Genomic DNA, 15,505 nt, shown 5'->3' with positions numbered 1-15,505 from the left:
CCCACTTGAGCTTTTTTACCAGCTTTTTTACAGTTTTTCTTGCTACTGTTTAGACTGTAAGGGTGTAAGACTTAAATCTAGACCATATGCCTGACAGATTTTGTGTAATACCTGCTACTAGAATTCAGATTTTTTTGAGGAATTGGAAATAGAAATTGTTTTGGAGGGGATAGTAATCTTCACTGCGAAGAGGTAAAATGTGTTAATAGAAGTTTGTTCTAGCACTTTGAATGTATTTCTCTTTAACTTACTTGTATATTACAATTAAATGAACCATGGAAATATTGTATTGGCCTCATTTCCTAGTATGAAAGCTGTATCAGGGAAGGCCATAAAAGCAGCAGGTGGTTCTCTGTCAAGGATTTTGTCTCTGAACTAACTTTCAAATTATCTACGTATTTCTTCTCTGTACTGAGTTTGAGCTATGGTTTCACTGACTGAATGCACATTCCATTAAAAATGTATGTTACAAGTATATTACAAATATATTACAGGTAACTTTTCTGGGAGGAGTTCTGTGTGTGCAAAACTCAGAAATGCTTTTTTCTTTCTGTATGAGAGGTATTTCCATCTTTTCACATAGTCACCTTGTAATGTTGTGTTTGCTTTGACACAGCCCACCTGGTAAAAAAGAGGAACCATATCTTACTGAAGCTGGCAGAGAAGCTTTTGACAAATTTTATAAACTTCGAGAAGGAGAATTGCAGCTGTTTACTAATACTGTGCTTCAGCTTCCTCAGCTTGTGCTGGTGAAAGAACCTGAACTGGTTAAGGATGTCTTGAATGTCCTCATTGGTGTGGTATCCACTACATTTTCTCTCAATCAGGTAGGGAAGATTTTTATCTGCACCTCTTAGTCATTTTTGTTTTTTCCTTCATAGAGGTTTCCTTTTCAATACATTTATTTCTGATGAGATCTTGCAGTTGTGGCTAGTGTAAAGAAGTTGAATTTTGCCTAATGTCAGCAAGGCAGTATTTATATATTGCAATAATTATGTTACTGGAATAGGCTAAGAGTATTTGTAATTCTCTAAAGGTTTATGAGTACGTGAGAATAGATGTGTAAATGATTTTGTAGATTAGATTTTCTTTAAGGAATTAGATATAATGAGTCTTATTCTGTATATTTGAAGGCATCATTCATACTCCTACAATTTTGCTACAATTCAATGTTTATCTCACTGTCCTAGCTATACAGTCTCAGTCAACTGAGTATCTAAACTGAGAATTTGTCTGCTATTATTTTTGTGTGTAAATGTTTGCTCTTTTAAATCAAAATGCAGCTCTGAAGTAGCTGAATCTACCTTGTTTGTTTTTTTTTCTTTTCTCCCTGTATTCTTGTAGGCTGCTCAGTCATTTGTGATAAAGGAGGGGGTGTATGTATCTGGCACATCACCAGAGACAATGCATAACCTACTCTCAGAAGTTGCAGAGTATGGAACCTATTACACACGGCTAAGTCGTTTTTCTCTTCAGCCGGTTTTGGATTCCTCATACAGCAAAGGACTTGTGTTTCAGGTAAAACAATTGTATTAAATCAACTACATTAAATGGGCCAATTATCTGAGGTAGAGAAGGTGATTGATTTCATGTAAAGCTGGAATTCCTGCATTCTGCAAATCTGCAAAGTATTTTTAGTGTAATGCTCCATCGCAGATCAGCAAGGAGCAGTGCTGCTGTGTTTAAATCACAGCTCTCTGTGCTGTGGGCTTGCTTGCACTGAAGCATGCCGTAAAATGTCTTTGTTACCCAAAGTGTGATTTGTTTAGTCATATTGTTCTGTTGTGGACTAAAAAATTACAATTTTTAATTGCTTTTAAAACATTACATATTTATACAGAAAGATGTATAAAATGCAAGTACAAGAACTTTCTTAGTACACTGTGTAGATATATATATGTAAGTATATATATATATTTCAAAAATAAAAACTGAGGTAGAGACATATAGTATTGAATAGTTTTAATTACTTTTCCTTGGTTCAAAATTAAGTACAAATTTTCCATGTCAGTCCTCTGTATATTGTGTTGAGCTGTATGTACACTCTGTAATATCTGGTGACTTAATCTCTTCCTAATGCATAGAATTAAGTTAGGATTACTTATGAAAATGTATTCATTCTGAATATTTGATTTACAGCAATGTTATTTAATTTCTGTTAAGGTCTCTTTTAGATAAAGTTCTAGATAAGTTTTTTGCAGTATCCAGTTTAGGCATAAAAGTAAAGAAACCGTTTCCCCTGGATTGGTGTTATAGAGAATGAGGAGCTCCTCAAAGGATAAGCCAAAGTAGCTGAACCAAGATGCTTTATTTCACCGTGCATGGGCACAGGTTCTGTGCATGGATGTGTAAAGAGTATAGGGGAGTCATCTGGCTCATTGGAATGTCTGAGGTTGCATGGATCTTCACTTGCCCCTTACTTTGGTGTACAATTCCCCCTTACCTGCATATGCCATTTATTTTACTAAAAGGTTTGTTTTCATGCTGATGCAGTTGATGAGAGTCATGGATAGACTGTTAACAACTTTCACCGAGACTAAATATTTTCTGTTGATGCCAGGCATTCACAAGTGGACTGAGAAAGTATCTTCAATATTACCGAGCCTGTGTTTTGTCAACACCTCCTACTTTAAGTCTTCTAACAATCAGCTTTCTATTCAGAAAATTAGGTCGTCAGCTGAGGTAAGAGAATGGTATTAAATGTTTAAGCTTTTCATAGCAGAAAAAATGCAATTGATTTCTTCATATACACTAAAAAAAAAAATTACCTGGGCATTCTTACTTAGTCTATCAGCATTTTTCTTCTGTTTTACAGAATTTTGTTTTATATCCAGACTCTTCTAGGGAAAACATACAAGGTCTTTATACTCAGTTATCATTCGGCAGATATACTAGTTATATATATATATAAAGTTTATCTCTGATCCTGGAGACCCCTGATTGAAATTTTTATATATGTTTTAATACTGTTTTTTAGGTATTTAGCTGAACTGTGTGGCATAGGAACAACAGCACTGGGGATCACTGGTGGAGCTGGTGCTTCTTTTCCTACGGTGATTTTTTGTTCGATCTTTTTATGTTTGTTTTGGGCTGCTGTGTTAATATTCTTCAAATTAATTTGGATTTTACATGAACTACTGGGTGTTGGTCTCTCTGCTAGCAAAGCTATGATCCTGGACCCCAGTTAGAGCTCTATAGTCCTTTCTCAAGATACTTAAAAATTTGGAAATTTGTCCAGTGTTCTCAATTCCTAAAATAAGCAAAGGGCACAAAATAAACCTTCTAGTCACATGAATCCAACTCTAAAAATACCTGTTTCACTCTAGAGATGATAAAGTGAGCTTGAGGTAATTTGCGCAGGTAAAGTGACCTTAACTGCAGATAGATGTAGAAGTTGAGATGAATCCTGCCTCTGTGTCTAGTGAAATATGTAAAGCCATGTATTTTTGTTAAAGTTGTGAGGTTTGTTGCCTAATGTTAAAATATTTTTCAATTTTTAGGGTGTTAAATTGCTTTCATATCTGTACAAAGAGGCTCTCAACAATTGTAGTAATGAGCATTATCCAGTTCTTCTGTCTTTGTTGAAGACAAGCTGTGAACCATACACAAGGTGTGTACATACTGTTCTCTGCATAATTGAGTTTAAGGGTTAGGAATTGGTAATCTGCCGAGTAACTGCGTGTTTAACAATGGTTTCTATTATTTTCAGAAAAAATACATGTCTGTATATGCAGTATATATTAAAACTAGTTAGTTTTGCTGTTCTGTCCCTCTTAGCTCAGTAACAATCTAAGGGGTTATTTGTGGTTAGATTAGTAAATAAATATATTTAAATAAGATTTATTTCTTGCTGCTGGTCATGGAAACTCATACTGGAATAGAGGATATGGATAAAATCCTCTATCCTTTGGATCTTTTTTTTTTTTTTCATACCTCAGTTAAAATCCTGAAACTGGAAACTGACAAGTTTCTTTTGTTGTACAAACTGGGAAAGTTCATGCTTTTTTCCACTGTCTTTTTGTTGTGGGCTTTTTTGTAAGCAAAAATGAATAAAATATCTGTTGTTTGTTAAGTACATGTAACTAACTAATAATAGGAGTAATTAGAAGTAGATTTCCTTGGACTGCAACAGTTTTGTTAAGCAGTGCACATCAATTTAGAAATTATTAGTTTCTAGACATCTGAAGAGATGAGCAATTTTTAATAGCTATTTACAGCAATTATAGCTGTAGTCCATCATCAGTTTGCAATGCTACATGATAAATGTCAAAATACTTAGAAGATAAAACAAAAGTCTGTCAAAATGCTCTAAATGTAAGATTCCTCCCATGGCCACCCTTCTTGTGTTTTCTTCTTTCTGTGTGAAATGATCTTCAGAGAAATTTAATTTCAGATTTACCAGAAGCCTCACTGAAATATCTTCACAGCTCTTACCCTGCTATTTATAGAAGGAAGCCAGATTTCTGAAAAACCAAGGGCATCACATGGAACCTAGAAAAACCTGGATTGCTGCATTGGTTCCTGAATTTACTAGATATCTATTGAAGCATCAATTATACATCAGCACTACCCTGGAAGGAAGCTTCTATTGTCTGCAAAAAGTGTTACCCACTCATTTATTAACCTGAAAGAAAGTGAATAATACAAGTTGTTGCTCAAATAAATCATAGAAGCATCAGATTCAATAGTTTAGAAGTTCCTTTTACTTAGAACCTTGAAGTTGAGCAGTGGTTGCTGGGTTGAATGGTCCCTCTTTGTTGCATAGTGTTAACTAAAAATTAAAAAAAAAATCTTGCAGGATCTCTGAGCCTTTATGTCTTTAGCCTCAGCTTGTGTTGCACAAAAATAGTGGGTTTTTTATTTCTTCAAAAGTTTGGCTCACACAGATAAGATATGAAAAAGCATGAATAAATATGCCAGAATAGTAGTTCTCATCATTGCACGTTTATTAAAAATGCCTCTGAGTCTGGGGAAAAAGTCCTTGGTATTGTATCTTTGTTTTATACCCTTTTAGTTTCTCCCTCCTGAAATTGCCTCCGTTTCAAACAAATCCTTTCTTGCTGTGCCCTTGATGTGCTGCAAAGTTTTCTATACATTTTTTAATATATATTTAGTAAATCGATATGCTGGAATAAAATCATTGTTTTAATTGTTCTTGTGTCTAAACTAATTATCGCTGAAATATTCTTTAAAAATTTTTAAGAAAAGTTTAGAGCCACAATCTCCTATATATTTAAATGTCAATGTCACAGCACTTAATTCATGGCTTTTTTATCCTGCCTATAGCTTGTGTCTTTTGGGATTTTAAGGAATATACTGACTCCTTGGTTATAATAAAGGAGAAAATGCAAGAGGATTGATTTTCAATATTGTATTTTTTTTTTCCAGATTTATCTATGACTGGGTATACAGTGGTGTATTCAGAGATGTTTATGGAGAATTTATGATTCAGGTGAATGAGGATTATCTTTGTTTCAGAGGTACAGTATATATATGGAGCATTTCTAATTTATCTAATTTGTGATGTTAATTAAATCACTAAAACATACACTTCCATCTTTTTGTTACATAGATAAACATTACTGGACTCACGGTTATGTTTTGATTTCAAAAGAAGTAGAAGACTGTGTCCCTGTATTTCTTAAACATATTGCTAATGATGTATACATATGTGGGAAAACCATAAACTTGCTGAAATTGTGCTGTCCTAGGGTAAGTTTTGTGTTTCTTCCTTCCTATTACATTGAGAAAAACATGTCTCTCTAGAGTAACAGTCTAGGTTTTTAGCAAGTTCACTTCTTTATCAAAACCTGGTATTGTGTAAGTAGGATCATGGAAGGCAATTACTTACTTGCTTTCAGATACTTGTCAGCTAATTATCCACTATGCTTGCTACCACCTCACTGCAGAAATAGGCATTTTAACATCATCAAATTTATTTTATACAATGCACTGTATTTCTTTTCTTTGTATCAAAAGCAGAAATGTTTTAGGCATTGAAGTAAGTGCCTTCCACTTCTTGCACTACTCCTTTTTGGTTTAAAGCTGCCTCACTTACCAGGCCATGGCTCAGTTCTGCATAGCTCTTCCAGCTGTACTGCTACATTTTCAAGAAGTGCTTAAATAGTTCTGATTATTGGTGTTTTGCAGAACGATTCTTGTCCTTGGTGAGAAAAACATGTTCAACTGCTTGGTGTCTTCCCTCTTCTCTCTTATGTCCAAAAATAAAACAACCACAGAGGTGTGTGAAGTCTGTAGACATTCCCAGGTAGCTAGAATTCTCTTTAAGGTGGGAGCTGCGCAGTCTTGACAGCTCATTATCAGCTATGTAGTGCGAGGTGTAAGCCTAGTACCTCAAGTGAACTGTCCCTCTGCCAGTTCTCCTGAGTCTGCTCTGATAACCGTTCCCAGGCCATGACTCAGGTGTGCCAGCAGTACTAGACTCTTTATAAAAGTGTCAGCAATCACTTCCGTGATAATTTACAGCTTTATGCATCACTAACACAGTTTCTTCCCCTAGGTCATATGGCACCCAGGTTCAATCATCTTCCATCTATCTGAGAGTGTCAGGCACATTTCATCCCTTTTTGATAATGTCCTCAAGAGTTGGGCTTTCCCAACTTCGTTCTGCTTAGGCTAATACATTCCCAGGAATACAGCCTTGGGCTTCAATCTTCTGGCTTTTACTAGTAGACTGGGGGAATCCAGTATGAGCATGCTTGTGCACTCGTTTGGGTTTTTCCTTCAAGCTCAGTTACCTGTTTTCTGCACTAAGAGAATAGCTTCAGAGATTTAGTGATATTGAGGCAGAGTAGGAAGACCAGGTATAGTTAGAGAGTAGGTTCTCTGTGGTGTGCACTGGCTGTGGTTTTGAGAGTTCTGTCATGTGCAGAACTCTCTCCTGTGGGGGTGTTACTTCTGTCTTAGAGAGTTCCTACTGAGTGGGGGTCTGTGGGGGATGTAAGTGAACAAAACCTAAGTTTTGATAGGAGAGATGCATTCAGCATTGAGTTACTCGTGCTCAGTTAATTTGGATATTCAGAAAAGGAAAATTTGAGACATTTATAACATGATTAATATAAATGTATGCATTAGATTTTCAGCAGCAAAGACAGAACTTTTAAGAATTTGACCTGTGGTCCAAGTTGTGGACCATGGTACCTTTGTCTCCTACTTTGAATTACATAAATGCCAAAAGATGATAGAGCTCGATGAAAGCTTTAGATCATAAAGATGAAAGCTTTAGATCTGTGTGGAGGATTGTGTCAATGTCTTGAAGCATGACTAAGATAAAAAAATGTATAATGTGAATTCATAACATAAAATTTTACACTTTTAAAAAGGTATGTAAAAGGAAATTTCTCATTTTTCAGCATTATATATGTTGGTCAGATATACCTGTTCCCCGGATTTCAGTTATTTTTTCACTTGAAGAACTGAAAGAAATAGAGAGAGATTGTGCAGTGTACGTAGGTCGAATGGAAAGAATTGCCCGATACAGTTCCATAAGCAAGGAGGAAAAGGTAAATTAATAAAAGAATAAATACTTCATTAGTATTTTTTAAAATAGTCCATTTTTCATTTTTGTTATAACCTCTAAATAATTTGTATTTATAGTCAGGATTTTTTCATGGGTTAATTGCAGTTTTAATTGCAGCAAATAAACTTACTTAATGTAGCTTTAAAAAGTATAGGTGGTGTGTTGACATTTTTTTGCCTTTTCATATATTAAATGAGTGTTAGACTTCAATCTTAGTTCTTTGCATTAGGAGATTTGTCCTCCTACTGAAAAGACTGTTAGATTCTTAATAACCAGATAAGACTTATTTGTAATTTCCATAGATAATTGTTTTTTCAGAACATTTTAGCTTTAGTCTCTGAAGGCCTGAGACTTCTGGCCTTCAGATTCCATCAATTTAGTGTATATATCAGATGGATTTGGTTTGTTTTAAATCTGGAGTATTAACTTCCAATACTAGTTTGTAGATTTTGCATTTACTTACTTGTTTTATTAATATTTTTGTTGTATTAATTGATTAATAACCATTATAAAATATGTCTTTGCAACAGTGCATTTCAAGTCTAAAATAATAGAAAAAATTCCACCTTGGCTTTTTGGTTGTTGCATTTTGGGTGTTTTTTTTTTTTTTAGAATTTGCGCATGGAAATAGCCAAACAAGAATTGATTGTTCATGCTCGGGAAACTGCCAGCAAAGTACTAAAAGCCATTAGCGGTAAGTTATAGTGGCATTTTATATGTTTTCTAGTGGGTTAGTTAATGTAAACTAACAGTATCTTTATTTTAATACAGACAAGCAAATATCAGAACGAATGGCTTTGGATGCGAAGAAACGAGAACAGTTTCAGAAGCTGAAAGAGCAGTTTGCAAAGGACCAAGAGGTATCTCTCTGTGTTTCTAGAGGCAAACTGTATTTCTTAGGCAAATAAATGAAAGGATATGTTGTACTGAAGCTGAATTAGTAGCTCACGGTGTACAAATAAGAACTTCTTGTAGACGTGTGTGTTACAACTGGTGTTGAGAATGGCTTTTAAAAGCGTTAAATATTTATGCAGCGTCGTCTTGCGATAAAGCAGGAGGAGATTGATGATGATTTCAGCTATGCTCGAGAGCTCAGAGAGAGAGAAAAAAGACTGAAAGCTTTAGAAGAAGAACTGGAAAAAAAGGCAAGGTAAATGTATCTGAGTAGTCTTCAAAACCATCATAAAGATCTCAGGAAAAAAATATTGTGTGTTAAAATTTGTGGTACTAGTAGTTTCCAGACATTGTTCTACAAGGGTAATATTTGCAGTTAGAAGATAGATGTAAGGATTTTTGGTAATCAATGAGCAATTTTGTTATGAATGGTTAGTGGCCGAAAAATCTGGGACCCACTCATTTGTGCCAACCCTATCCAGTCTGGGTTTTGTTATAATCAGAGTTTCAGGAAAAAACTTGACTGTATCTTACAGCTTAAAAGCAGAGCCCGCTGCAAAAATGGCCACATATATGTCAAAGTAGAAGTAAAAAGCAGTTGGAGTTAGATTGATATTTTACTTTCTTCTGTTTCATCCAAAATTATTTAAGCCAAACGAGTGACTTACTAAAAATAGTAATAAAAGTACATGTTTTTTGCAATAGGACACGAAATAAAGATGCTTGACTCCAGTCAGAAGGCAGTAGAAATCGGAAGGCTTTATTTACAATTCATTCAGCTCTTTCATAACACGCTGCGCTAAAAGGCACGTTATTGGTCCATAGGGCTAACACCTCTCCCATTGGCTAAGTAACAGAAATAGCAAACAACACCTGTTGTTGTGGGAAAGGAATATTGTTTACACAAGGTTGTTTTGAGAAAAGGAAAACTGTTGAAAAGTTTCCCTTAGGAAGAGCTCAGCAATTCTCGGGCTCGGAAAATATCGAGCCCACATGTTGACTAAAAATACAGTCCTGTGTTTTCCACCTGTTTATTCTCTGTGACTGAAGCCTCTGGCTTCTACATTTTAAGAACCAATTCTCAGTTCTGAAGTGCTAAAAACTCTTATTCTTTAAAAGGGAAGATGAAAATCAGTGTGCAAAAATCTGTAACTTAGCTTTCTCTTTACCTTCATTTAGGCAGGAATTAATTGACCATTACAGCAAACTTTCTGATGATGCAGCCCGTAGGGAACAAAGAACACTATGGAAAATCCAGCGCCACAAGTTGGAAACAGCACGTCTTAAGTTTCTGTTGGAAGATCAGAAATGCATTGAGGTACCTCCTAAAAATATGTAAGAAATGTGATTTAGAAAATTTGATACTTGGTACTTAAAGACTTTTGTCTTTTTTTCACTTGTAGGAAATGCTTGAAAAACTTCCAGATGGAAACTACAGGAGAAAATTAGACATTATTCCTTATAAACAGTGCCAGTTGGCTTTGGATAAAAACCCTGTTGAGAAAGATCCACCTTCACAAGTGAGTTTATTTTCTTACAAAACCTTCTAGTTGCTGTTCCAAGTTTCCCTAAAGGGACTTCATTTCATGGTTCATTTCAGTTCAGTAAACACAAGGTTCACTGTAACAGCAAGGTGAATAGTTACCACTTACAGTACATCAGAAAAATTGGAAAGTTTTTAATCCTGTAATAAAGTAATACCTTAATTAGTAGGTTGATATGTGAGCAGCCATACAGTGTAATAATGATTTATTTTTTTGGTGTCTGTTGTGAAACCTCTGCAGTCTAATGACACAGTTGGCAGTAAAGAATCTGAGCCTGAACAAGGATATGCTGCTTCTGCTGACAAAGCACTGCCCATGCCAGAGCCAGCAAATAATAACGCTGATGAGCATTTTCAGCCTAAAGCAACGGGATCTGAAAGCAGTCTCCAAAATTCAGAGAAAGCATGCAGTTCTCTATACAGTGCTGAGTCCTTGCCTGAATCCAATGTGAATATAGAAGATTTCATATCAAAGTCACACGATGAACAGCCTATTGCTGTTAGGATGCAAGGTTCTTTGCTAGATGAGGCATTCCGAAATATTAACTCTGATCTTTCTGAAACTTCGCAAGCGAGTGGAAGTCAGCCTGTCTTGAGAGGAGCATCAGAAGAGGACAATGCACCATTGCATCAGCAAAGCGAGTATGATTTTAATACAGTTCTTAGACCATCTGCAGTTTGGCAGGGACATGTTAGAATTGGGGAAAATGTATTTGATGTGGACGACAGAAGGCCTCGGTGGAATATTCATGGACATGCATCTGATGCCAACATTAGAGTGGGAGAATATGTACCTCAAGTGGACACTTACCAGCCACATTCAAGCCCTTATGGACATTCTTCAGATTCCCATATGAAAAGCAGCAGCTATACTTCTGAAATTGAATCTAGAAGACCCCGATGGAATATTCATGGGCATGTTTCTGAAGCTCATATCAAAATTGGGGAATATGCTTCAGAGATAGAGACTTCAAGGCCTAGGTGGAACATCCATGGACATGCTTCAGAAGCCAATATTAAGATTGGAGAGTATGTGTCAAATGTAGCTCCTACAAGGCCTCGATGGAGCAGCCATGGTCATGCATCTGATGCCAATATCAAGGTTGGTGAAAATGTGTCGGAGGTGGTCTCAGCCAGGCCTCGCTGGAACATCCATGGGCACGCGTCACAGTCGCACATCAAAATCGGAGAGCTGGTTTCGGACACAGAGCCTTTGAAATCCCGTTGGAGCCCATTTGGACACGCATCCCAGTCAAGCATCCAAATAGGGAAGTGGGCCCCATCGACAGAAAATGATCCCATACCTCATCGCAAAACCATTTTGGGTTCTTCATCCGACTCCACAGTTCAGACACTTCTGTACAATGAGGAGTTACCTCCTGCTGAAGGGAAAAGAAATGAAGCAAAACCGTCTCAAGTTAAGGAAGAGACATTGCCACAGTCACAGATATCTGACAGTGTTACAGACTTTCCTGATGCTAATATTAAAGATGATAAAAAGGAAAATACAGTAGAAAAGAAACAAGAAGGTAAAATAAAATTAGGTTTATTCAGTCAACATTTGTTTAAGGATTTGTGAAAATAACTATGAATGTTTGTTTTCTAAATGGGTACTTTCTTCCTTACCTACGCCACTTAATTCCTTGCATAACTTTTCATATAGTGCTAGAATTCAGAGGAAAGAATTTGAGCTTAGACTTGTGTCCTATGCGGAAGAAACAAGCATTGAAAACTTCTAGCCTGAAACTTTGTGAAACTGGACCTTTAGGGTCCTTGAGTGGAGAACGTGCATGAAACTGCCTGGGTGGGGCTGTGGGGAGGTGCTGTTGTTGGTGTGGTTGTTTCTGTGATAGTTTATACAGGAAGTTTGATTAACTTTAGGAGCAGATCTGAGGTATGAACCAAATATTATAATGGGTCTAAGTAAATGCTGACTTTAATTGTATTTACAGTAAATGTTGTCAACAAGGACTCTTCTCCAGATTCCTCACAGAGCTTACAGGTAAGAAACAAAAGTGGTTGTTGAGAGGATTTATTTTTCTTTTGAAGAATTGAATGCACTGGTAGTTAAGGTAATAAATTTCTATCCTAATTTAGTAGTCACTGTAAAATCATACTGGTTTTGCATGTCTGAAACACACAGGTGAGTAGGCTCTTCTCTTTTCATTTGGAACAGCTGGGCAGTTATCTGTATGAACATATTTTGAGCAGACAAAGCCAGCATCTTATAAAATTTGTCCATTTATGATTTATAGAGAGAAGAACCTGAAAAGGCCATTCCACAAGACACCATGCCTCAAGAAACTTTGTCTTCTGAAGCTAATGCTCCCACACCTAAGGAGGAGGAAGGCGAAGAGGAAGATACGTGGAAGAAAGAACAAGCTTATTTGAAAGCCTTATCGGATCAGTATTGTATTGAAAAATATCAAGATAGTTACGATTTGATGTGTGAGTAGAACTGTTGGAACAGGAGATCAGTAGAATCTGTGGTAAATTTGAGCAGGAAAGCTGAATGCCATGACTTACTAGTAAATTGCCAATGTTATAGCCAAACAATTTGCTCCTAGGCACAAAGATGAGAAATACATTTTGACATGTTACGGTTTTCTAACCTGGAGGTGTGTATAGAGAGTTTAATAGGAACATATTATTAATTGTTAAGCTTCTTAAATATAATAACTAACAATGTTTGTTTATTTTTAAATGTAGCAGAACCACCAGTTTCTCATCTCTTGCATCACGTGATACCAAGATCATACACATTTCCTGTGGATCCTATGGTGCAGTCTGCAACAGATGAAACTGCTGTACAGCTGAGTGAGCTCTTGTCTCTGCCAGTGCTGATGAAACGTTCTATTACGGCTCCACTCGTGTCTCAGTGAGTACTTGTTAGCAATTTTGCAATTAATTTTGCAATTAATGTTGTATTCTGTTTTGAGACAGGAGTTGCACATAGATCTCTTAAATTTGCTCCTAGAAGTAATTCAGTAAATGGTCCATTGCTAACTAAAAAGTTCAGATCTGCGTGATAAATAATAATGTAAACTTAGATGTTTATGTGTAAATTAAAAATTTGAATGTCTGTTTGGAATATAAACGCTCAGAGGGGAGTCTTGTAGATTATGCAGCAATTATTTTGACACCGTTACTTTCATTGTTGTTTTAAAAAAGTGTATTCTTTATAATATGTGTGCTAGTTTATATTTGAAAGAGGAAAGCTAAGGGAGTAAAAAAAATTCCTTTGATTACTTGAAATCTCATATTGTTCAGGGTATATTTCATGTTTGTGTGGGAACTCCAGCTTCAAGGCTGTTTTGAGGTATAATGGAAGCTGTTCTTGTTACCATTGGGATATATAAGGAAACCATATATATGTTGGACAGTTTTATTAGTATATCTAATAATATTTGAAATAAAAGGTTTTGTTACTTTGTGCAAGAGTAGCTTTTGTCATGAAAACAATTACGCACAGACACTCTTTTTAGAATCTGCTTTCCTATAAGTTTCCATCTGCTAGCTCTGAGTGTGCTATACTCAAAGTTTGGAGCAATGTAGAAAGATGTTGTTGTCTTAACTTAATTTGAAATATTTGGTTGGCTACCAGAATGATCTGTGTACAAATTCACACATTTAGCAAACTGAGCCTGAGTTTTTGTTCTGCCAGAATTACCCTATCCCTGATAGGCAACTTAAATTATTTAAAGCTAGGTTGAGTACCTACACTATACTGTAGACTGTAGTGTAGATCTGCCCTTAATATCTGGTGCCAGAGCTTTTTCAGTGAGTTCTTACTGGAGATTTAATAGTCCTTAATTTGTGTAGATGACAGAGATAAGAAGGCTGTGGATAAAATGTTGCTCCAAGTCCAGCAGCGTATTCTAAAGATCATTGTATGTAGCCAGTCTTAAAATACTTCCCCAGTATTTTTCAGAACCCAATTACCTGAAATGATAGGTTTTAATTCTGGTATATAAAGGAGGAAGATTTTTCATCTCTTTTTTTTTTTGCCTATATGAGTAACATCTTGTCTTAGTGGAGTTCAGTACTGGCACATTAATCTGTTGTAGCCACTGAATGTTAACAATAAGGAAGGAGTTACATGTAACAATAATACCTTTTCTGTGTTTTTATTCTTAGTGTTTCTCTTGTGAACAAAGCAATAGTTGATTACTACTTTGTGGAGCTGAACGTAGAGAAGCATTTTGAAGCGTTGAGACACTTTTTGTTAATGGAAGATGGGGAGTTTGCTCAGTCACTCAGTGACCTGTTGTTTGAGAAGGTATTTGTTTTGTTGTCTTAACCCCAGTGTTTGAGTTGTCTGCTTTACCTTGATGCCTCAATTGATTTGGATGGGAAGGAGGGAATGGTGTGAATTAGAATCCTGGCTTCTGGAGTTTTCCTCTTTTGTTCTGCATCAAGAACTCTGTAGCAAGGAACTCTGTTAATTTTGTAAGGATGGAGAAAAATGGTCTTGGACAGGTAAGCACTCATGGAAGGGTAATTCACTCTTCCCTGTGAAAACTGCATTATTGCTGTCCCCTCTTGTCTGCTGGCAGCAAGGCTGGAAGAGCCTGTTGCCATTTGCTAAAATCCAGCAGAAAGGCCTGTGTTGCAAGCTACCTACTCTTACCTTAAATATCCTCAAATAGAGAGCAGAGGAGGACATGTGAAGGGAGTGCTGAGGCAGTATATTCGTGATTTACTGCTGTGTCCGTGGGGAAGACAGCAAGGTAGGAGAGATAGCCTGGGTTGATATAGATGATTGCCTGTGGACATAGGTGGCTGTAGGAGAGTTAATGCATTTCTCTTGAGTCCTGAAAAAGCTTTAGACCCAACTGGGGAAAACACTTAGGGGTTTAGACTTGATGAATAGCTTTATTTGTAAACCTCTGAGAATGCTGAGGTGATGAGATAGGCAGATTCAAGTCAGATAAATCTGTTGGTTCCCTGGCTTTCTAAAGACTATTCCCTGCAGGAGGAACTTAGAGCAGCTCCTCAACCACAGCAGACATACAAAAACAAATCAGTGTAGGTATGAGATTACCTTCATGCTGTGAACAGGAAATAGTTCAGAAGTTGCTTCTTATGCTGTTCATGCATCCCTATGGTAGAAGTAAAAACTTCCAATCAAGGCAGGGTAGTCTCCACTTTACCATTGTGCTTTAATTCACCTGTGTTCAAGAGCCAACACTTGTTATTAATATGGTGTAATTAGGATTTCTTTTTTTATCCCTAGCTTGGATCAGGACAAACACCTGGTGAATTGCTGAATCCACTGGTTCTTAATTCTATCCTAAATAAAGCACTACAGTACAGTCTTCATGGTGACACCCAGCTTGCTTCCAATCTTTCTTTTGCCCTCAAGTATCTCCCAGAAATGTTCAAGCCTAATGCCCCAGATGCTCTGAGTTGCTTAGAGCTCAGGTACAAGGTAAGAAGGCATGGAGCAAGGTAGCATACTGCACTTATGCCATGGTTCTTATGTACAGTGATAAAGTGAATATGTTAATAAGACTGCAGTATCTAAG

General features: G+C 36.5%; 1 protein-coding gene across 1 annotated transcript in view; it reads left to right on the top strand.

The window, feature by feature from the left end:
- The window catches only part of TUBGCP6 (tubulin gamma complex component 6), a 40,424-nt gene that overhangs the window by 21,073 nt on the left and 3,846 nt on the right, over positions 1 to 15,505 (top strand). The window contains 19 exon segments of the mRNA XM_066182967.1: positions 617 to 827; positions 1,345 to 1,518; positions 2,561 to 2,682; positions 2,978 to 3,053; positions 3,501 to 3,610; positions 5,389 to 5,480; positions 5,573 to 5,712; positions 7,374 to 7,523; positions 8,153 to 8,234; positions 8,312 to 8,400; positions 8,575 to 8,690; positions 9,614 to 9,752; positions 9,838 to 9,954; positions 10,219 to 11,506; positions 11,930 to 11,979; positions 12,233 to 12,425; positions 12,687 to 12,855; positions 14,115 to 14,256; positions 15,214 to 15,408. Coding sequence (XP_066039064.1) covers positions 617 to 827; positions 1,345 to 1,518; positions 2,561 to 2,682; positions 2,978 to 3,053; positions 3,501 to 3,610; positions 5,389 to 5,480; positions 5,573 to 5,712; positions 7,374 to 7,523; positions 8,153 to 8,234; positions 8,312 to 8,400; positions 8,575 to 8,690; positions 9,614 to 9,752; positions 9,838 to 9,954; positions 10,219 to 11,506; positions 11,930 to 11,979; positions 12,233 to 12,425; positions 12,687 to 12,855; positions 14,115 to 14,256; positions 15,214 to 15,408 — 3,655 coding nt within the window.

Source organism: Chamaea fasciata, unplaced genomic scaffold (assembly GCF_029207755.1).
Source record: "Chamaea fasciata isolate MVZ Bird 193981 ecotype frontalis unplaced genomic scaffold, bChaFas1.0.hap1 SCAF_5, whole genome shotgun sequence".
In the NCBI taxonomy this organism is placed as follows: domain Eukaryota; kingdom Metazoa; phylum Chordata; class Aves; order Passeriformes; family Sylviidae; genus Chamaea; species Chamaea fasciata.
Note: the sequence above shows the minus strand (reverse complement) of the source record. Positions and strands in the feature narration are given on the sequence as shown.